At 43.0% G+C, this 23315-nt stretch overlaps 1 protein-coding gene across 3 annotated transcripts in view; it reads left to right on the top strand.

The window, feature by feature from the left end:
* The window catches only part of WDPCP (WD repeat containing planar cell polarity effector), a 373120-nt gene extending 350039 nt beyond the window's left edge, over positions 1 to 23081 (top strand). For all 3 annotated transcript variants that reach the window (XM_088477497.1, XM_088477498.1, XM_088477496.1), the window contains 3 exons: positions 3532 to 3611; positions 13884 to 13906; positions 22454 to 23081. In XM_088477497.1, the coding sequence (XP_088333623.1) occupies positions 3532 to 3611; positions 13884 to 13906; positions 22454 to 22504 (154 nt within the window). In that variant the 3' untranslated portion in view covers positions 22505 to 23081. The remainder of the gene's footprint in view (positions 1 to 3531; positions 3612 to 13883; positions 13907 to 22453) is intronic.
* Positions 23082 to 23315: the final 234 nt, after the last annotated feature.

The following is a 23315-nucleotide window of genomic DNA, read 5'->3' as shown; positions in this document are numbered from 1 at the left end:
CATTACCAGGTTTTCATTCCAACCAGCCAGATTGGACAGATAATTGTATAGTGTATGCCCAGCATAAGCAATGTACCACAGACTTGATAGATTCATAGATATTTTACAGGCCAATCCTTGTTTTCAGGGGCTACCACCTTTACTATTGGTGCTACAGCAGGTCACAGTACATGGTGACGATTATTTGGTTATTACAGCTTGTATTTATTAATGTGTAATATGTAAGTGGTTTTATTCATGCTGACAATAAAAGCTCTACTAAAAAAAATATCAAGTGAAGGCTAGCATGCAAGCAAGCGCTATACTAGGCTGGTCTGAGTAGTGGATTAAAAACACAAAAGTCCAGTCATCACTGAGCTTTGTAGCTCAGTACGGATTCCGTCTGCCATGTTTTCATGCTATTTTGTTTTCCAGATTCTTCAATTAACTCCTGTGCATCAACATAGACTTGTGCCTTTGTATTCACATCCATGCACTCAGCACACATTAACCTTTGGGAGCATGCAATATAATGAGTTACTGCTCTTTGGTAGAAATCAGATTTCCTCCACATATGTCAGCTTGGCCAGGCTTGTGTGCATATTCTGATTCCGGCAATGAGCGTGTCTTATGCTCTCTGTCTTCTGACAAGTTAATACTCAGGATGGAGCAGAATTCACCATTGTATCCACATTGTGTACTTTTAGGGTATCCAATTATTAAAATGAAACGCACTGGTTTTGTTTTGTACTTATGTCAGCGGTTTGTTAAACTGTAATATGTATGGATGGTTTTCCTTTGTGACAAATGTCACTCTACAATATTATCCTTAAGGTCACAGGTGTTTACTGAACCTCAGAATCTACCAGCTCTGAGATGATATAGCGATCTGATGATGTTAGGGCTTCTTGTTTTTTGTTCCCTACTCAGTGACTGTCATGGAAATATTATAAAATAAAACAATACTGTGAAGCCAAAAAAAAACAAAACTGTATACTTTAGCGCCCCAAGCAACCAGCACTGGTTCATTTGGGCTCCCCTGATTGGTTAATATTGACCAGCCAGCCAATCAGAGAAGCCTGAGTAAGTTACTTATCAGTGGTTATGCCTGAAAAATTTCCTGGAAGCAGCAATTTTTCCCAAAAGCCATAATGGCATTTTCCTCCTCTGAAGCTATGGTGGTATTTTGTTTGATGGCTCTTTACTGATTAGTGAGGGGAATGTTGTTATCGTCACAACACAGTGTGTATGTTAGATTGTATACAACCTAAAGGGAACATTATTTGTCTTAGAATAAGTCATCATTTAAATGGTCGAGGATATAGCTGCCAGGGGAAGAAGTTAAGGTACAGCAGGAGCAGTGGACAGCAGAGTACTAGTGAATCAAACCATGAGCCAGAGCCAGTGGACAATCCTAAGACAAGAGCAGGCTACAGACATCCAGGAACAAGCCACACTTGTAACCAGATATTATGTGCCAAAGAAACCTGGCATGATCCCAGAGAATAGGCCAGTATATTTTACAGCGGAAAATATACAATGAGCATGTACTGTATGAGTACTACATATGGATCTGATTGTATCACCAAACCTCTGAGTTATCCAGTGGAGAAATAGGATCTCTACACCTGTGGTGAGTATTTGCGGTATTTACAAATATGGGCTGCCTGGTAAGCATGGACAAAGATAAAGGTTGTCTACTTTTAGACACCCCTTCTGTCTGGCTTATGTGTCATCCTTTCATGCATTTACCACTCTGGGACCCCAACCATTAAAAATTCATACCATTTTAATGGAATTAAGGAAAAAGATATCAGGGAGCAGATATTTGTTATTTTGCATGTTTTATGAGATCAATGGAGATGAAGGTATAATATGTAGAAAGATAAAACAGAGATGGACAACTCTTCAAGAGTCACATATGTGCCCTCTAACTGTCCAAAGGGCCACACATTACCCTTAAAAAAATATCCCTTATCCAAAAGTGCTCCTAAATGTTCTTCATACCTTTCATGTATTATGTGGACTCCAGCTTGCTCCAAATTACCCCCACATGCCTTTTAAATCTCCCAGTTGCCACAAAGTGCCCAAACATGCCACTTGCCAAAAAATATCCCACATTTTCCGTCATACTTCCCAACATGTCACTTAAACCTCACTTACCACAACACACCCTTACATTGGTTTGATAAAAGGTAAAAGAGGGTTGCCATCTTCAGCTGGCTTTATTTGCTTTGCCACGTCTTTTTGCAATATTTATCAAATACATTGCTTTGGTCGTATTTCTTCCCTCTTTAGTCATCGTATTTGTTTGTGAGCCACTGTTATACAATAAGCAGTGGCAGCCATGTATTGCAGTCTGTAGTCCCATACCAATAACCTAGTTGTCAATGACCATAAGTAACAGATTAAAGTGATTGCTATGTAGAGCTCAGTGAGTAACAGCCTGACTCTATCAGTGCTGGCAGTAGGGGATACCTGAGACAGGCACCTTGGTTACATAAATATGGTTACATTTAAAAATGTAAATAAAATAATTAAAAACCTACCATTTCTTCTATATTTCTACATCCCATAGTTCCATTATACCTTACAAGATGTGCACATTTTAGTAGCCCTATATTTAGAATACCTAAACTATTCATTGTTGATGTAACTCTTTGTTTGGTCTAATTGGGAACATAATTATGGGAAGAATCATTCAATGTTTGCCTATTTGTATTTTTCTAATGTATTTAACATACGCCGCACTTTATGGCAGCCCGGTGCAGCCCCATAGGGCTCCAAGCAAAATTCAGCGAATTCGGTCTCAGAGCGGTTTGTGAAGGGTGCGAGGTGCCTGTCCGTTGTCGGTGTTTTAACGCCATTGCAACGGCAATTCGCACATAATAGGATTGAATAAGAAACATAACGCAAAGAGGAGTGTAAAGGGAAATATGAGAAACTGTTAAACAAACCTATGTAATAATACAGCTAGCTAGGAAACTCTGACAAATAAATGTTCTACATAATACGTATGCTACATAAACCATTTAAATCGAGGGAGAGGATGCTAAAGATGTAATCTGAAAGTAAACCATTTCCTTTGAACTTGAGCTATAATGGTGGAGAGCTGTTTATACCATTATGCCTAATGGTATAAATACATGGCTATAAAGCACAGAAATACATAGTAAGAAATCTTTGTACACAGAGCAAATAAACTTTTTTCGTCTGCTTGTACAACTAGAAGAATTCTGTGTACCTGATCACTGCTGGAGAGTTACTGACTGCGCGTGACATTGTGCAATATCATTGTGGTGACACAAAGACAGCTATGTGTAACCACCCTGTCTGAAGCCAGACACGGACTCGTTTGGAGCCATCATGGCCACAGTTGAGTCAGCAAATTGAATATAGTCAGACAAAAAGCTGTGCAGCTTGACAGCACTGAAAGACGACTACATAATGTACATTGCCCAATGCAGTAAACAAATTAAATGACTTATTCCCAATGATTGCCCTCTTTGCTGAGTGTTTTATTTTTTTTTTTTATCTTTTTTATTTTCACAGACAATTAGTTCACATAGAGAACGAGATTGGAATTGAAGTCTATGCTGAAACTCTGAATAAAACGCTGCCTTGGAATCAAGGTATGAATCAGAAAATGGATGTTAAATGCTTTGAGTGATGTAATTTATTACCAGAGGGAGCTGGGGAGACATGCAGAGAGCAATGAATGTGGTGGATGTATCTTATGTAAGCGACACACAATGTATGCTTTATCTGACATGAACCATGGCTTAAGAGATATATCTTGCTATTACAGAGGCACATTTATAACAGCCTGCACAGCACAGTGTGTATAAATTAAGGTTACTCATATTTGTGCATGGGGTGCCTTGAAATGAAACACGATGATGTATTTTGCCAGTAATTTCTTATTTCACAAGCCTGAACAAATATATGTCAGATCTACAGTAAGAGTCTTAAACCGCTCAGAGAAAGGAATCTAGCGCTGTACTTGAATATTATATTAAAGCAAAGCTTCCTGTAGAGATAGATTCTTCAGATTCTATACATGCACAAAATGGTTACTTATGTTATAACTGTATTTCACAGCGGAAACGTATATATTTTTCTTGTGTTATAACTATAGTTAAAGTGTAAGTGTTCGAGAATCTTATATTTGTTTGGTAATATTTGTAATATTTCTATAAGCTTTCTATTCCGTAGTATAGCAAATTTTTAGTAGGAATGAGTAACGCGTTTCTCCCCCATTGAAACGTTCTAGTTGTATATTGTAATTTGCATCCAGGCCTTTACATGATTGGAGCCGAGAAGAAAGTGATTGCCCCTCCCTAGATTCAGTTCACATGTAATATATTTTCAGATTTTTATCCAAAGTATAAGGAGCTTTATTCACTAAACGCTAAAGAAAGTCTTATTAGTTTTATTTTTTTTATACCTCAATTTTAAATAATTACCTCTTATCCATGTAAAATTAGCGAGGGTAAACATGCTCTTCCTCGTACCACCACGCTTAGCGTCCAAACTGAAAGTTGTGTGATGGAAAGTCGCTATTGTATGGGAAGCCGCTCGGGGCTGCGTTCAGTTATGCTCGCCAACCACACCGCAGCCGATATCAGTTGAACCACTATCGGGCATATTTCACAGATGACCAATACAATCCCCAGTCAGCATTCCCAAGTAATCTGCATCTAATATATACTGTTGCATTGATAAGTATTGTATCTATTTTACACTGAATCTGTGTTCTAAAACCAGGGGTGATCTGATGGATTTTCTGGTGAATTTCCCAGATTGTAAAGAGAAAATAATAATAATTTTTTTTTAAAGTGCAAGTAAAAAAACTAAAGGAAAGAAAACAAAAAATACCATTATTGCTGGCTCCCACCTTGAGTAAAATACACATTGTTATCATATCCCTCTAAACTGTGTGGTTCTCATAGGGCTAATGCAGAGGTTTGTGCATTGGCAGGCGGAAACCTGTGCCGCCCATTGATTTTACACCTGTCACAGCTGTCATCTTCAGTATCCTCACTTGCAGCAGCCCCACGCTAGATACAAGAGATCAGAAACAGGCTTCCCTTCCCTGTACGCACATCTCAGAATCGTACAAAGGCTAGATACACGCCCGCGACACTCCCACGAGGCAGAGCAGTCCCTTTCGATTGTATTGTTGCTGCCCCGAAATGCGATCCAGCCGAGTTCCGTATGACTCAGAATAGGACAGATATACAAATGTTCTGTATGCAAAAGCTTGGTGTCCGTGCACAGAGCTAAGTCAGAATCAGCCCTTATATATCACCTCCATGTTACTACTTAACCACTTTTTTGTCCTTTTCAAACACTAATAACACAAAAAGCTCATTAATAAAGAGGTCACATGAGAGGCAATGGTGCAATTCCCACCATTGTGTTCTAAAATCTCAGTGCCCACCCTGGACCCACCGCTGCCCAGCACACGGCAGCCTGCGCTGGGCTGGGGAGAGAGGCCGCTTCCGTGGACTGGTAAGAAGGGGGAAGGGGTGGCAGCAGACCTGGGTAATTAGTATATCCCCCTCCCCTCTCAGCGCCATTGAGTGCAACATATGAGAAGAACATCAATAGAAACTCCTTAAAGCGCTTGTTAGTTTATATACATTTTTTCCAACAAAGCTAAGCACTTTTATCACTACAGAGCACTTACTGTATCTCTTTAACTGTATAATTAGTGGTTATTTTACATTTTTGTAGACATTTCGTGAATTGGGTATTAGCAGTAATGTGAAAGGGATATTAAAGATGATGAAAGCCTGACGAGTGCTCAGCTATGAAGAGCTACAGAGGTGTTTGGGGGTGAGACACAACAAACCAGTTGGAGAAGCTGTGGTAATCACAGGTAGAGTGGCACAGGGATCCCAACACCTGCCTGTCTAGTTTATGTCCCAAGGGTGTTCCTGTGTCTCCTGTTCTCTGAACAGTGGAGAAATTCTGCCAATATCCTCTTGCTAGGAATAATTTGTGTTTTGTCTGCTAACACTGTGCAAGCATTATAGACTGTGACCTTAGTTTGAAGTCACAGTAAACGTGCACTTCAAATATGCAGTTTTCCTAATCTTTGTGTCATCTAGGCAAACAGAATATATTGACTTGCTCCCACTTTGGATGGGTGTGTCATCTCCAGCGCCCTTGTCAGCATCTACATCCTCGTCACTGGATTCACAACCTTTTATTTTAAAGACGTGCATTTCAACAAATGCTTTTTAAACTTGACATATTCTGCTGTAACATTTAAATTTTTGCTGCTGATTCATTATTACTACCTAACCTGGCAGTTCTTCCTATGCAAAACAAATTAGAGGACAGCTAAAGGCCTACACTAAAACGCAGACAGTAGGGAAAAAGCCTGTTACCAAACCATTCTACACAAATGCACACATTTAAATGGTCTAAGACAGGGTTCCTAATGGTACCGTAACTTCAAAAATGGTCTTCACTAATTGTACCTAGAACATACATGCCTACTCTCCCGGGAATCGTGAGAGGCTCCCAATTTTTCGGGTAACCCCCCGCACCCCCAGAAGAGTAGACATCTCTCCCACAGGATGGGGAGATTTTACCTGGAATTTTCAGGTCCGTAGGGAAGGAGTGGGGCTAAATGGAGCAAATCGCGTCATTTAGCCCTGCCCTACATTTAGCCCTGCCCCTTCCTTACGGACCTGTGAATCGTGGGGATTTTCTGTAAAGGGGGTGGGGCCTAATGCCGTCTATTGTCTGGCCCCGCCCACCAAAGAAGAGAGCAGCAGGTACCCTCTTGCAGCTCCCGGACAGCTGCCCAGGAATGTAGGCAAGTATGACCTAGAACGGAGGATGCTTATACAACATAACACGCTGGAGAATTGCAGTCACCTCTCAAAAAATGCATCTCAGACCCCAGTGGGTGTGTCTGCAGTTTCTTCGCCTACTGGGTTATATTTCCAGATGTTTCTGGATCACACAGATCCCTTGCCAAAAGAGGATGAAGTCAAAAGGTTGACAATGTCGACATTCTTAATGTTGACAGATATGATATCAGAAATGATGTTGACATTCTCACATGAAATCTCGACATTAAGGTTAGGCTGTGGTGGGGTTAGTTAAATTTAGGCACTAGAGGTAGGGATTAGGGAGAAATACTCACCAGAATGCCGGAGGATCACAGCTATGACCCGGAAGTCACAGTCACTTGATCGCCGGGACCTGGAAGCCGCACTGGACTTGCAGTCGTCGGGTGCACGTTAAGTCACCGCTGTGCCACCAGGGATGATACAGTATGTCAACATTTCATCACTGTCTACGTGATGAATGTCAGTATTGTCAATGTCGACATTATGACCATGTCAAAATATCATACCACACCCATCAAAAGGACATAATCCAAAATTATTTAATTATAAAAGTATTAGCACACCTCAATTAGCTTAACACAAGAGCTCAGAAAGTAGATATAAAGGGCACAATTCAAATCAGCGTGATGCTGAACAGCCTCGGAAGGGAGCTCCCGGAGCTATTCAGCTCAGCACTTTGTTTGGTCCGACTAAAGGATTTCTTCCTGCACCCTCCTTAAAATTAGTTGTAAATTATAAGGATATTGCATATTTACCTACTCTCCAGAAACATCCGGGAGTTTTATGAATTTTGGGGGGAGTCCCCGAGGACTCCAGAAGAGAAAGCTGGCCCTTCCGCATCCCTACCACTTCATAGTGAAATGGGCATAGCAGGGAGCATAATGGCAGGAATCAGGATCTATTGGGGAGGGGCCAAGGACAATAGGACAAGACCTGACCTCAATCCCCATTGTGATGCTGTGGCAGGAGCTTATTAAATCTGTGCATGGATAAATGCACTAAAATAGTGGTTCTCAAACTCGGTTCTCAGGACTCCAAACACCAGGTCACCTAGCAGGTGCACAGGTGTATTCATTACTCACAGACACATTTTAAAGATCCACAGGTGGAGCTAATTATTTCACTTGTGATTAAATGAGGAACCTGGAAAACATGTATTGTTCTGGATCCTGAGGACCTCAGTCAGAGTCTCTCGCAAAATGCGAGCACTCGCTCTGAATGAGGGCAGCCGCATCTATTTTCTGACCCGGCCTCCTGGCCGCTCGCTAGGCTGTGGGTGACCACCCACAGCTTTAGCGAGCGGCCAGGTTGGTCGCGATGGTCAAGACCATTGGGGCTTGCGACGAGACCCTTGTGGTATGGTCTTGTCTACCGCAAGCCCCAGTGAGCTTTCGGCTCTATTAGAGCCGGAAGCTCACCACTGACATCATGAAAGATGTCAGTGGGGCCGCCCCTAAACGGCAGGCGTTCTGTCGGGAACCCCTCCGTTTGGCAAGCCACCGCCCCGCCTACAAAACGGTGCGAGCTGTCGATCACCATCGACAGCCGCCACTTTTGTAGTAAGCCCCGGAGCGAGAGAATTTCTCTATTGCTCCGGGGCTTGCGCATCGGCTCTTACAAGCGGGTCTGAATGAGACCCTGAGTTTGAAAACCTGTACCCTACAACATCAGTGAATTGGGGTAGTGTTTTAAAGAAGGTTGGGTAAAAATGCATCCAATACATATAGGACCTGATTCAGAGCCGCTCTCAAGCGGCTCGATGTTTGGCCATTGCGCCGCGTCCGGTGTGCGCATGCTCGAGCCCCGCCAAGCGACTGAACTTCAGTCGCCACGGGGCTCGCTACAAATGGTGACTCACAGCTCGCCCCGTTTTGTAGGCGGGTGGGGGGGTGGCTGCACAAATGCAGGCATTCCCTTAGGAACGCCTGGCGTTTGTGGGAGGACCTACTGACATCACTGCTGATGTCAGTAGTAGACTTCCTGCTCTATTAGTGCAGGAAGTCCACTCGGCCTTGCAACAGCCTAGACCCTACCACAGGGTCTTGTCGCAAGGCCGATGGTCGCGATAATCGCGACGGTCTCCAGGTTGCTCACACAAGCTGTGGGAGGTCTCCCACAGCTTTGCGAGCGGCAGGAGTAAAAAATAAATAAAAAGCCGACAGACCCTGCGAGCTGCCTGCGGCAGCGAGCGGGTCTGAATCAGGGCCATAATTTGATGTCAGATAAGAACCATTTGACCAATTTAATCTGCCCCTTTTTTAACATATAGTAACCTCAAACCCCTGATCCTTAGTTCTTTGTAAGGATATTCTTCTGTCTATTCCAAGCATGTTTAAATTGCTCTACTTTATTTGCCTCTACCACCTCTGATGGGAGGCTATCCTGCTTATCCACTTCCCTTTCTTTAGAAGTAATTTTACCTCTGAATCTACCTTCCTCCAATCTCAGTGCATGTCCTTATGTTCTAGTACTTCTCTTCCTTTGAAGAATGTTTCCCTCCTGCACCTTGTTAAAACCCTTGATACGAGGGCTGATTGAAAAGTAATGAGACTGCCTCTATTTGTCCCATAGGTAGACGTGGCAACGCTATGCTGGTTATTGTGAAGCTCATACATCGATGTATCTGAACCTGCGGTTGGACTGCTGTAGTCGTCTTTGTTTGGTCACAGCGAGTGGAAGATCTTTGTACGTTTCGTCATGGCGGATGAGGAAGACGTGTCTGTGAGATTACGTCAGAGATGTGTGATTGAATTTTGTGCTAAACTTGGAAAAATTGGAAATTAAACTCATGAAATGTTACGTAAAGCATACGGTGGAGAAACAATTAGCCGTGCTGCAGTATTTTGGTGGTGCAAGTGACTGACAAAGCGTGTTCTAGGAGACCATCCACCGTGTTTACAGATGTCAACATTGCCAAAGCTGTGGAGATGTTGCAAAATGACAGAAGGTTAACTTAAAGCAAAATTTCGGCTTCACTTGGCATCTCATTCGAACGGGTTCAGCATATTGTGACAAAGGAACTGAAAATGCATTGCGTGTGTGCCAGGTGGGTGCCCAGAAATCTCACAGAAGAGCAGATGCGATGACGAGTTGAATCGTGCAAGAGCACCATTCGAATGTTGGAGAGGATACCCGATTTCCTGACATCGATTTTGACGTGTGATGAATCGTGGATTCGTCACTATGATCCGGAATCCAAACATCAGTCCAGTGGATGGAAACATTTCCGCTTTTTCCAAGCTGCACACAAAATTCAATCACACATCTCTGACGTAATCTCACAGACACGTCTTCCTCATCTGTTGCTAGGTCTGCCTATGGGATAGTAAAACAAAGGCAGTCGTATATTTAAATATCCATCACGCTCCCCCCTTTCCCTTCTCTGCTCCAAATGATGTAAGAGATTGATAAACTCATACAGAAAATAATTATTGTCAAACATGGTTCTTCAAGCACTGAATCGTTGCTTCTTTTTGTTGGCTTATTTTATGTTTTCTTCAATAAACACTGACAAGTAACGTCTGCTGTGGGTATTTGAAATAGGGTGTAAATGTTGTTCATGCTATTACATAAGATTACTTATTTCAAAAAGAATAGTACCTATTGTTCAAATAAACAAGTATAAGGTGTCACTCGGGCATGTTTAGAATACAATCAGAAGAGATGACCATCGATGGTTAACCACCAATGGTTGATGGTTTTGCTATCAATGGCGGAGATCCTCGGCCATTAATGGCACAGAGCCCCACAATGTGTTTTTTTCCTCCCTGGCGCAAGGCAATGGAGCATAGCCCCACCCTGCTTAGGTGACCAGATGTTCCTTTACCTTCAGTGTATGTGTCACTACAGGAATTATTATTATTATTATTATTATTATTACCAGTTATTTATATAGCGCACACATATTCCGCAGCGCTTTACAGATAATATCTTACCATTCACATCAGTACCTGCCCCAGTGGAGCTTACAATCTATATTCCCTACCACATGCTCGCACACATACACACTAGGGTTCATTTTTTGTTGGGAGCCAATTAACCTACCAGTATATTTTTTGAGTGTGGGAGGAAACAGGAGTACCCGGAGGAAACCCACGCAGGCACAGGGAGAATATACAAACTCCACACAGTTAGGGCCGTAGTGGGAAACGAAACCCATGACCTCAGTGCTGTGAGGCAGTAACTCTAACCATTACACCGTCTGTGCTGCCCAAACATGTGCAGAGAGAATGATGCATGTTCAATAACCCATTTGGAAACTGCCTTACTTTGAGAGATGCTTTATGGAAAGTTATTTTAAAGTCAGCAAATATCCTGTAATTTGCAATGGCCAAAATGGGTACTGTTCCACTTCAGTCTATACAGCTGTTTTAGTTTACTCATGATTATACAATTATGTTTTCTGATAATTAACTGATGCCTCATGACAGATGGAATATATTTTCTTAAAAGCATAGAAAAGAGAGACTGCCAATGATGTAGCATGCTAGTGCAGTGCTTCTCAAATTCCAGTCCTCAGGACACACTAACAGTGCATGTTTTCCAGGTTTCCTCTCGGAATCAGGTGAAATAATTAGAACCACCTGTAGCTGTATCAGTCAGTAATGAATACCCCTGTGCTTCAGCAAGGATATAAACATGCACTGTTTGTGTGCCCCAAGGACTGGATTGAAGAAGCACTGTGTTAAAGGTGCCTACACACTATAGACAATTTTTGGAATGATATGCCCGATTCTGACGCATCATAAAGACATATCATTCAAAATCTTCTAGTGTGTATGCTCTATGTCGTCCAGTGCTTACTGCATGCAGGCCAACCTGACTATGCGACAGGGGCCGACATGTCGGGCACCAGACCTTGTAGTGTTGTCCTGGCCATCCGATGTGTCGGCCCCTCGGCAGGGGGGGGGGGTTGTCTGTTGAATTGGTGGGTACACACATCATTTAGTGTGTACCCATCTCTACAGTAATGAAAAACAGAATGCAGAATTAATGTGGACCAGTCACATTTATCCTGCATTTGGTCCTTCCTGACAATTTTTGTACGTTCACTCTGCAGTGTTAAGTACACTATAATTTAATATTATCTTAATTATTTAGGATTTACAAATGTTTTAGTAGTTGGGTAAACCTATGCTAATCGCATTGGTAAGGGAAATTATTAAAAGAATCCTCTACAGTAGAGTAAGAGGATTAGACAGAAGTACAGTGCTTGCATTTGATACTGATGTAGCATGAGCTGTTGCCAGTTAACCGATTCACTGCTTTAGTTTTAAGGTATTGCAATATAATATACATTCCCTACATTCTGTATAACTGTTCCTGTCACATGAAGTCAAATAATTCCCTTTGTTACATCACATTGGCTGCTTATATCAGGTGGGAATCATAACTGTATTGTAAAAATTGGATTATGCACTATAGTATTCTGTGACTTATGCCATTACCTGAAGGCAGAAGCTGATTGGTTGTGTCATCTCACAGCAAAGGAGAACGGAATCAGTTTAGCATTGAATAGGCAAGTTCTGTTCCCTACTTGCTGGGTGGGAGAGGGGATGTTATCGGCATCCAGGCACACAGAATGATGGGGGTCAGAATCTAAGCGGCTACGATCCCTACAGTGAGAGTTAGGCTGCAGGAAAGGTGTGTTAGGGGAAGGGATAGATTACTTACCTGCATCTGTCGGGATTTCCACCGTTGGAATTACGCTGTTGGGATTCTGACTGCCGGCATTATCAGTGCCGGGATCACGTAACCAACCCTGGGAGACTTTAGAATAAAAGTTTTTGTCCAAAAGTAAACAACTCCTTTAATTAATGACATTACCCCTCTCATCTGCACCTCCAAGATTACCCTACACATACAAATAATGATCAAATGACTGACTTGATTTAAATTGATCGTTAAACCTGTCATTTCAGTTGATACACTTTAGCATAAGATCCTATTATCTATTCTGCTATCAAAAGCTAGTTGAATATGAACACTTTTTTTCTGTTACCTTCCTAATATGTTTCACAATAAATGTACGATAAGGTTTTCTCTTCCTGCATATGAGAGTAATACACGGACAAAACAGGACAGTACCAAGATTATCGTATTCTATTCAACCTGGTTCTTCAAGTTGCTACATATGTATTTGTGAATGTAAGAAGTGGTTAATTCTAATAAAAAGCTTTGATTTTAGGTTTAATGCCAGGAGCAAACACAGGATTTGTATTTTTAAGGGTTTTTGTCACATGTGCATAAGGTGTACATTTTGGAAAACAGAGGCTGTCTACGCCCCCTCCCTTCCCACAAACTGCAGCAAACTGCCAATAACTGATAGTATGCATGCGAACACGCAGGACCCCTACTGCAAATGCGCAGTAAGGCTCAGGTGCCTGCGCAGATTCCCAACCACCAATCAGGCCCTCTGTCCTTTCTTGTGAAACATACTTTTCTGTAAAAACACACTTTTGAATCAGCTTGTGGTATTTAAGTATACTTAAAGTAAATACACAGAACTGACAATATTCTCCCAGCTCATGTTAAGATGCCTGACTTTTCTTGCTGGCAGCTGCTCTCTAATCTCTCTGGTCCGGTGCACTGAGTGAGCGCTCAGATCCACACATACACAACAAACACGGTAGGAAAAGCTGCTGCCACTGGGCGGCATGCGCAGCAGCTCTGTTCGGTCCCGTAAACTGCATGTTGTGGCCTTGGCTATAATAAAATTGTATTATATACTATTTTTATTGTAGTCCTAATTTGAGCCAGGGGCGAAGGGGTTTTAGGGCAACTGGAACCCTCCCCCTGTGTTTGCTTATGAGTGTTGTGCTCGTGGTTGACTTGTCACTGCTTCATCATTTGCATATTATTGTGTATGTTCATTGTCTAGTATATTCAGAACAATTTACTCTTCAATGTCAATAATTAGTGCAAAAGACCCACCGCTCTTTATCATAAATTGATAAACTATTTTAACATTTACAGTACTTATTTTAACATGGTATAAATAATAATTTAAGGTTTTCCTATTATCTTTTATAGGTGAAGAGGATTTAATACCAGAGGTATGTTTATATTTATGTGCATGATAATGTGCATTACTGTTAGTAGTTGTGATGATAATGTGTTGGTGATTACTCTGTTATATCGATACCCATGAGACTGAAGTAGACGGACAGTTCTCTGAATATCTTGCAGTAAATCAGGCTGTACACATGAAGCAAGGACCGCGAAAGTAGTAATTTTCTATACAGCATCTACACCTGAAATACAGCAGTGTCTGTAATGTATGAGAAGTTAGTGTAGTTTTTTAGGCAACTGTGAAAATCCCTCTGTCTACTAAACTAATCTACTGTAGAAAGGGGCTCATGTAAATGGGGAAGGTGCAAACTGCTCTATTCAGATAGAACGCTGGAGATATTAAACTAAAAACCGGGCACAGCAGTCTACAAGATAGTGTAGATCAGGAACAGGACAAAGTCACGGGTAGTAAGGAGGGGCTAAAAATGGTCATTAGGAGGTACAAAAATGTAAAAATATATGTATGGTAACAAATGCTGGGAGTCCAAACAATATAGGAAAATCACGGTTGTGAAACAAATTTTTAAGGATACAGTATATTACGAATGATAAGAAGGGCTTGTCTATGGGCTTGATTCAGAGTTGTATGTAAACTTGATATTTTCGCATGTGACATGTTAGAATAGCTAAAAAGACAACATTTTCTGAAAATACAAATTCTTCTGAAAAATAAACAAGGTGTAATTTGTGTGGGTACCTGTAGCAGGCAAGTTCAGACAACCAATGGGAGACTGAGATGATGTAAACATGTAAGCTTTTTATTCCAGGCTTGAAAAGTCAGAGTCAGTATAATGACTTCTTATATGAAGCAAACACAGTTCAGGAACAATAATTCAGCTGACATGAGACAGCAGTTCAAACAAGCAGAGTATTCCCAGCACAGTCATAGTTCAGATTGTCCAGCATAGAGAGAGCTGCTAAAGGTGCAACCTCTCCTTTACATTTCCACTGACTAAACTTACCAGGTGTTTATACCTTAGCTGGTCTTAATTGAGGGAGGTTAACCCTTTCCTCAGAATGTGGGAGAGACCCACTCTGTCACATACCTTCGCCTTTTAAAGGGCGAACCTAAATCGCGGCAGAAGCACAGCTCTCCAGCCAAGTTCGGTAACAACTTTCTGCTAAGGTATAGAATTGGGTGTTCAATGCCATCAAACTCCTGACACAAAACTGCCCCCAAGCCCACATCTGAGGCGTCTGTTTGTACGACAAAAGGCTTGGTAAAATCTGGAGACTTTAAAATCGGCCTTTTACACAAAATATGTTTACTTTTGGTGAACGCAGACTGACAGTCCCTAGACCACTCAAGTTTATTTTGAGCAGAATTTTTCAAACAATCTGTTAAAGGAGCCGCTAAGCTAGAGGCAAAAACTTCCTGTAATAGCCTGCTAAACCCAGGAAGGAATTTAATTATTTCTTTCTTTGTAGTCGGAACTGGGGCATTAGCTAGTGCCTGTACCTTACTCACAAGGGGCTTCAGACACCCACGGTCCACCACATACCTTAAGTACTTGGTTTCATTTTTAACTAGAACACATTTCTTCAAATTAGCAGTTAAACCTGCCTCTCTCAAAGACTGAAGAACAGCCCTAAGCCTATTAACATGGGCATTCCAATGCTGACTATATATGACTATATCGTCCAAGTATGCTGCAGCATAATTCTTATGAAGACAAAGCACCCAGTCCATTACCCTCTGAAAAGAGACCGGGGCACCATGCAAGCCAAAAGGCATTGTTTTCCACTGAGAGAGGCCCAACAAAGTAGAAAAAGCTGTTTTCTTTCTAGCTATCTCTGTCAGCTCAATTTGCAAATATCCCTTCGTAAGATCAAGGGTAGAAATATATCTGGCCGAACCCTTGGCATTGGGTAGGCATTAAATTTGGACACTGCATTAACTTTGCGGAAGTCTATGCAGAATCTTGTGGAACCATCTGGTTTCGGGGCCAATGGGGTTACACCAGTTGCTAGATGACTCCTCAATTACCCCTAACTTCAACATTTCTTGTATTTCCTTGATTACCTGCGCTTGTTTTTCCCTTGGAAGCCTATAGGGTCTTTGTCGAACTACTACGCCAGGTGGGGTTACAATGTCATGTAAGACTAAATTGGTCCTTCCTGGTTTATCAGAAAAAACATCTGGGAATTCATTAACAATGTTCCCCAAGCGAGGCTTCAGCTTGTCTGAATTCAAAAGTTCAAGGGGTGGAGAGACCCCATCGAACTGAGGAATCTGTAGACCAAGGTCACTGTTGGCCATTACCAGGGTCAACAAAAAACACCTCTTGATCCTTCCATGCTTTCAACAGGTTAACATGGTAAATCTGCCTACCTCTACAGGTGTCAGGTTGAGAAACATCATAAATTTACTTTGCCAACCTTTCTACTTACTTCAAATGATAGTAATTTACTTCCCTGAGTAGGTAACAACAAAAGTACTTTATCCCCAGGTGAAAAAATTCTAGTTCAGGCATTACGGTTATAGTGAAGTTTTTGAGCCTCCTGTGCATCTACCAAATTATCCCGGGCCAATTGACCTAGTAGGTCTATGCGATCATGCATCTGGACCACATATTGGAGGATGCTTTCACCCTCTATTGGTTGTTCTTGCCATGCTTTCTGCAGAAGGTCGAGAACACCATGTGGCTTCCTCCCATAATGAAGCTGAAAAAGGGCAAAGACAGTAGAAACCTGGGGCACTTCTCTGATTGCAAATACCAAATAGGGTAGAAGCTCATCTCACCTTTTTATGTCTCTATAAACTTCTTTAACATAGACTTTAGTGTACAGTTTAATCTTTCAACTAAGCCATTCGTTTGGGGATGATATACTGAGGTTCTCACAGATTAAATTTTTTACAACTTTAACACCCCCTGCATTAACTGAGACATAAAGTTTGTCCCTAGGTCGGTAAGAATTTCTTTACGTAATCCAACCCTGGAGAACAGCTCTAATAACTTAGTCATTTCCTGTTTGGCTGTAGCGACCCTTAAGGGAAATGCCTCCGGGTAACAGGTAGCATAATCAACCACAACTAAAATTAATTTATAGCCTTTAGATGGTGGTTCAATGGGACCCACTAAATCAACCCCTATTTTTTTAAAAGGGGACCCCTAGAATTGAGAGAGGGATCAGTGGGGCAGGAGAGGGTCGGTTTACTGTTGTCTTTTGACACTCTGAATGAGTGGAACAGAACCGTGAGACCTCAGCATAAACACGTGGCTGATAGAATCGAGAGGTTATTCTCTCCACTGTCTTATCCCATCCCAAATGACCACCCCAAGAACTGAATGGGCTAAAACCAGTACCTGCTTTCTAAAAGGGCTCGAGACCACCAACTGTCGTATCACGTCCCCCGTTTGTTTGTGCTTGTCTAGTCGAAATAAAACACAAAATGGGGATATTTTACTTCTGCTACATGTGGCAAAAGGACACCATCCACTGAAAGAACTGTTCAAAGGCCCTTTTTAAAGCAGGATCTTCCCATTGGACCTTTCTTAAATCAGGCTGAGGTGCGAGGGGAAGTGATAAGATCTCTTAATTAATACTACTTCATTGAACCATTAGGCAGGCTGCTAGACACATGGCAACAGGAAATACCCAAACATCTCCATGCACAAAACAGATGCGGACTAGTGGGCAACAACTCTGGGGAAACAAATCACTTTGTATCAGCATAGTAGCAGAGCCAGAGTACACCAAGCCCTTGACCAGTCTATTATCGACTTGCACATGTACCTGTATTCTAAGCGGAAGAGGGTAGGTCTCTAGCTGTAAAGACACCGGAAAAAGAGCAATCCATCTGCGGGCATGCCCATTCTTGATGCCCACCTTAACCACATGAGGAACACACTTGAGCTGGGGTTATTGGGGAAGACCTCAACTCTGGACCTCCATTTTCTGGAAAATGGGTGGCCATCACTGTCACGACCAGGGTTTCCTGGCATAGGGGATGACGGGTATTACCTGTGACGGCGCTGTGGCATGGTCCTTCCGGTGGAGGGGCTGGTGGCGGGCATTGGCTGTGCGAAGTGTTCCACGGGCACTGTGTCATTCTGGGTAGGCCTGGTGGTGTTTCCATTCCACTCTGGTATGGGCACCGCCATCTTGCCTCTGGTCATGTGACTTAGCTGCTCCAGTCCTGGCATGTCACATGCTCTCACTGACCTATCACGATTCTGCACTGGGTACTTAGGGGAGTTCCAAGCTTCCCATAGTTGCCAGTGAAACGTATTTCACAGCGTAGCTGTGAGAGAGTTCCTGTGCTTCTGAATAAACCTGTCTGTTTGAGTGCTTGCCTGTGCTCCTGCTGGATCCCAGCTTCCAAGTAGCCTGCACTGCTCTGCCTGCTCCCAGTATCCTGCTGAAACCATCCTGCACCTTCTATTTACCCTTTCCCTGCCAAAGGACCTGTGTCTACAGTTAACCCTGAACCTGCACTGCCTCCATTTATGTAGCTCTACACTGAGCCATCTCAGTACAACCCTCCACTTAATTTCATCAGCTGCTGCTAATCCAATTACTCCATAACCTGTCCGGATCTCATCTCACCAGTATCAATCAGTAACTTTTCCTGTCTGCAGCCCTGCAGTGACCATTTGGATTACAAATACTCTTATTAATTCTGCCACTGCCTGGACATTACCCATTCATACTTCACTAGAGTTTCTAAGCATCACCATCCTCTTAATATTCTGGACTTTATTTTATCTGTATACATGTCTGCAAGTTCACTCATTAAAAAACCCACTTTTCAATTTAAATCTCTTCAGGTGTCTGCTCCTATTATCACCCCGGTTCCACAACAAACCCAGATCCTAACAATCACTTTACCAATAGATCGACTTTTGGGCTGAAAACCATTTTTACGTGAAGAGAAGGGCTGAGCTGTGGGCCTCAATTTCCCCGGAGCCCTTGTCTACAAGGGGTACTGGTGCCTATCCGAATCCATACTACGTGGGGGCACCTTATCCCAAGACAATGCCTGCTGTAGAGCACAACGGGGAGACTCCAGCGTAATTAAAGAAGAATGGTTCTCCATACCATCCTGCGCCAGCAAGGCATTTTCCACTAGCCAGACGGTGGAATCCAATTTCTCAACTCGATGCAGCTGGAACCAGCGGGCAACTTTGGCAGGGAGAAACTGTATGAGAGTGACCAACTCTACCAGCTGGGCAGAATTATGCATGTCTGGCTGCAGCCATTTAACTGCGAGGTCGGACAGTTTCTGGGGAGGGACGTGTGGCCTTCCATCAGGATCATAGGACAAAGACCTGAATTTCCACCTGTATGCTCCTGGATAGAGGCCAAACCGATTCGTTATGGAAGCTTTTTCACTCAGTGCATCTTCCAGGGAGAGGGCAGCAATATGCAGCTTGGGCCTCCCCCATTAGCAGAGGGGCAATCCGTATGGCCCAGGAATCTATGGGCCATGCTTGCAAGGTAGCAATCCTTTCAAAAGTGGTAAGAAAGGCCTCTACCTCATCTGAGGCTTGCATTTTGGGGAGTACTGGAGCAGTTACCATTGCTTGCCACTGTATCCCACTTCTGACACCACAATGTTGTAGGTAAATTCAGATGACCAATGGGAGACTGAGATGATGCAAACAAGTAAGCTTTTTATTCCAGGCTTGAAAAGGCAGAGTCAGTGTAATGACTTGTTACATAAGGTGCAAACAGTTCAGGAACAATAATTCAGCTTACATGAGACAGCATTTCAAATGAGCAGAATATTCCCAGCACAGTCATGGTTCAGTTTGTCCAGCATAGAGAGAGCTGCTAATAGTGCAACCTCTCCCTCACATTCCCCCTGACTAACTAAACTTACCTATTTTTTATACCTTAGCTGGTCTTAATTGAGGTAAGGGTGTGGTTCCTTCCTGGCTACAGTTATGGTAACCCTTTTCTCAGAATGTGGCAGAGATCCACTCTGTCACAGTACCATATGAAAAATCATTGATATAGATGTTGAAATTTGACGAGCATTAACTTTGGAAAATGTCTTCAGTACATGTGTGAGAAAACCCTCAGCAGTGAAGGGGTTAGAAGTAAACTAAGAAACATAAATGTAGAAAGAATGCTAAAGAAATATTAATTTGTGGGTGTGGCCTGGACAGGCATGGAGTGAGACACATGTGTTAGCGCTCTCCAGCCTGTGTATCCTGTACACTAATCCTGTGGCTGACTCCCACCTCTATCTATCCATACTGAACACACTCCAGCTTTTCTGGGGTGCTCTCGGTGGGCTTAGGTCACCACATCTGCCTCCCCGCTTCTGCACCCTGCTTTGGGGCCTTCCCCTCTTCCTGATGCCAGGAAACCATTGCTGCTCTCTCCCGCCTGATACACCATTGGGTAGTGGGGCTCTTCTTCAGCACGCAGCCTGCATGGTTGCAGCTGCAGAGACTACTGCTTCTCTTGCTGGCTCCTATGGTGCTCCACTTCTTGCTCTTCTTCCTGTTTTGTTGATTCCATACCTCCATTTAGGGGAGCCAAGAGAGAGGGGGAAGCGGGTACTAATTACGACGCTACCACCCACCTCTATCTTACTTCACAGCAGCCCAGCACACGCTGCTGTGTGCTGGGCTGCAGTGAGAGACTGCTCGCTACAGCAGCAGTCTTCTATGCCTGTGGGTAGGGGAGCAATCGCACTAATCATGCCCCCATCTAGTTTTGTGCCAGGCTGAGGGGCTTCCTGGCCTAATCTACCTCCTTACCTGACATGTTGAAGTACTATCTTGTAACATCCGGGGCCTGAATGATAAAATTAAATGTTCCTTAGTTCCCCAGCAGTTCAAGGACCAGACTTTATATATAATTTGTCTGTAAAGGGACCTATCCACTAGGCGTCCTGAACAACTGAACGACTAGCGTTCAGTCCTTCAGGTCGCCTAGATGCGGTGCCCGCACTGAACGGCATTCACTGAACGTCATTCAGTGCAGGAGACCGACCTCCTATCACTGAACATGTGGAACCTGGCGATCATCGTCAGGTTGACGGGCATGTTTAATAGATAATCGGCATCTTCCTTTAGGCACTATACATGCTTCCCCTTATTTTTTGGGCGGGGATGGCGGCGGCCTGGCCATTCCCAACTTCAGTGCTTACTACCTTTCTGCAAAGCTGACTCAGTGTATCTTCTAGAATAACCCACCTTCTAAGCGAGTGTGGTCTTCAATAGAGGCTTAAGGTTTGGGGTTGGCCTAGGTATCCTCCCTCCTGTAGCTCCAACATCCTCTATGGAAAAATTTGTTCACTTTTAGTCCGTGGCCTCTCATTCCCTAGATACTTGGGATTTTAAATTTTAATCTTGGAACCTCTGCCAATCCAGGCCGCAAACCTTGGGAGTTTTCCTCCAGGCTGATGTATGGTATTCAATACCTTAATGATCTCACACATACCCAAATCTCCCCCCTTCCTTTCTCAGATATTAAATCTACTTTTCATATTTCCAACAAATGTATTTCTTTTTTTCAATTTTTTTAGTCAGGAATTTTTTTGCTTCTTGCACTGACCGTTTTAACCTTAGACCTTTGCCTTTGCTTGAATCTCTCTCTCCCCAACGATCATCCACGAGGGGCCTTCTCTCTATGTTGTTCTCAAAGCTTGCCTCTTCTGTGTCTACCATCAAGGACGCCATAAACTTCCATGGGAGAGAGATCTATCTGCATCAGAAAATAGCTATTAAGTGCTGTTTTGATGGTACTATGTCGTAGTAAGCGTGAATAAATCCTCTCCTGATGTCTCCAGCTCCTGTTGGATTTGGAAGAGTTGTCAAATGGATGGCACTTTTCTTCATATATGGTGGCAATGCCCTAAACTCTTTCTAGCAGAATATAAGGAACCTAGGGCCTGATTCAGAGCCGGACACTCTGACCAGAGCGCTTGCTCTGAATCAGGGCCCTCCTACCTCAACTTGGAGTGGCCTTATGGACGCTCGCAAAGCTGTGGGTTACCACCCACAGCTTATGCGAGCATCCATGGTGATGGTCAAGACCATCGCGACCATCGGGCTTGCAACGGAGACCCTGCGGTAGGGTCTCGCTGCCGCAAGCCCTGGAGTGATTTTGGCTCTATCAGAGCCAAAATCACTCCCACTGACATCACTACTGATGTCAATGGGGCCGGCTTCAGACGGTAGGCGTTCCCATGGGAACGCCTCCATCTGGCAACAACACCCCCGGCAAGCCCACCAAAGGGGGCGTGCTGTCAATCAACATCGACAGCACGCCCCCTTTGGTGCGAGACCCGGAGCGACAGCTTGGCTGTCGCTGTCCGGGTCTCGCGCATGCGCACGACGGAGCTCCTTCTGTCGTGCGCATGCGCATTTGGGTAACATCGACCTGCTTGCAAGCGTCTTATGCTTGCGAGCGGGTCTGAATGAGACCCCTAGTGCTTGCAGTTTTAAGTGTTGACATCCCACTTTCACATTTCCTTTTTCCCCTGGATATCCCCAGATTGGTAAAAATTCTGATGTGTTGCTGCAATATACAGTACCTCTACATAAAATTTACGTGTTTTTGTTTTACAGGGGGCAGTTGGCAGTGGCTCCCTGAAAGTGGTGCACTTTGGTCTAGTATGAACAGAACAGATTACAGAACAAGATCTTCAATTATCATTTATTTTTAAAAGCACCCTGTCACATTTCCCACTGCATTGTTGATGGTGTAAATTCTAGTACATTTCTTTATACAGTATATATATATTTTGTAAGTTATTTTCAAACACAGTAATTAAAAATATGTAAATTGTACGTCTGGTTTAATATCAGTGTTTTTGTACTGTATTAATTGAGTGTAATGGACTCACAGCGGAAGTAGCCATTGTGGACTGAACAAATGTTTGAGGTACAGTGTGTTGGTTCATTAGGAAGCAGTGACAAATGGTCCCAAAGAGTTCAACCAATAGTTATTTGGAAAAAACAAAAACATTTAATTATGTAACGCCACCTTTGTGGGGTAAAAAAAATGTCTATTTTACAATTGTTTTTAATATGCTACTAAAAACCCACTCAAGTGGATACAGATCTCCTTAGACTATGCAACCTGATCTGCCTGTGTACGTGTAGCTTAAATTAGTAAGCAATGACCTATTACACTACTCTGCAATTATGTAATTGGACAGTATCAAATGAATGTTATAATTGTCTGCTCACTGGCCAAATTCTGTTGTAGTTTTTTTTTTATGGGGGAGGGGGGAGGAACTGTCAGGGGTGTTGGGGCCACTAAAAAGCCATGTTGGGTTCTATACAACCCATGGTTCTCCAGTTACATGGCACTGACATATCACATAATTAGGACTCTCAGTTTGTTTGTTTCTCTATATTTTCCTGATAGCTTTCAATACAACGAAATTGTGTTAACAGCTTTCAATCCCTTCAGATAGAGAATAGT

The sequence above is a fragment of the Taudactylus pleione genome, unplaced genomic scaffold (assembly GCF_031769625.1).
Source record: "Taudactylus pleione unplaced genomic scaffold, aTauple2 ptg000201l, whole genome shotgun sequence".
Taxonomy (NCBI): domain Eukaryota; kingdom Metazoa; phylum Chordata; class Amphibia; order Anura; family Myobatrachidae; genus Taudactylus; species Taudactylus pleione.
The sequence above is the reverse complement of the archived record's forward strand: the minus strand, read 5'-3'. Positions and strand labels throughout refer to the sequence as shown.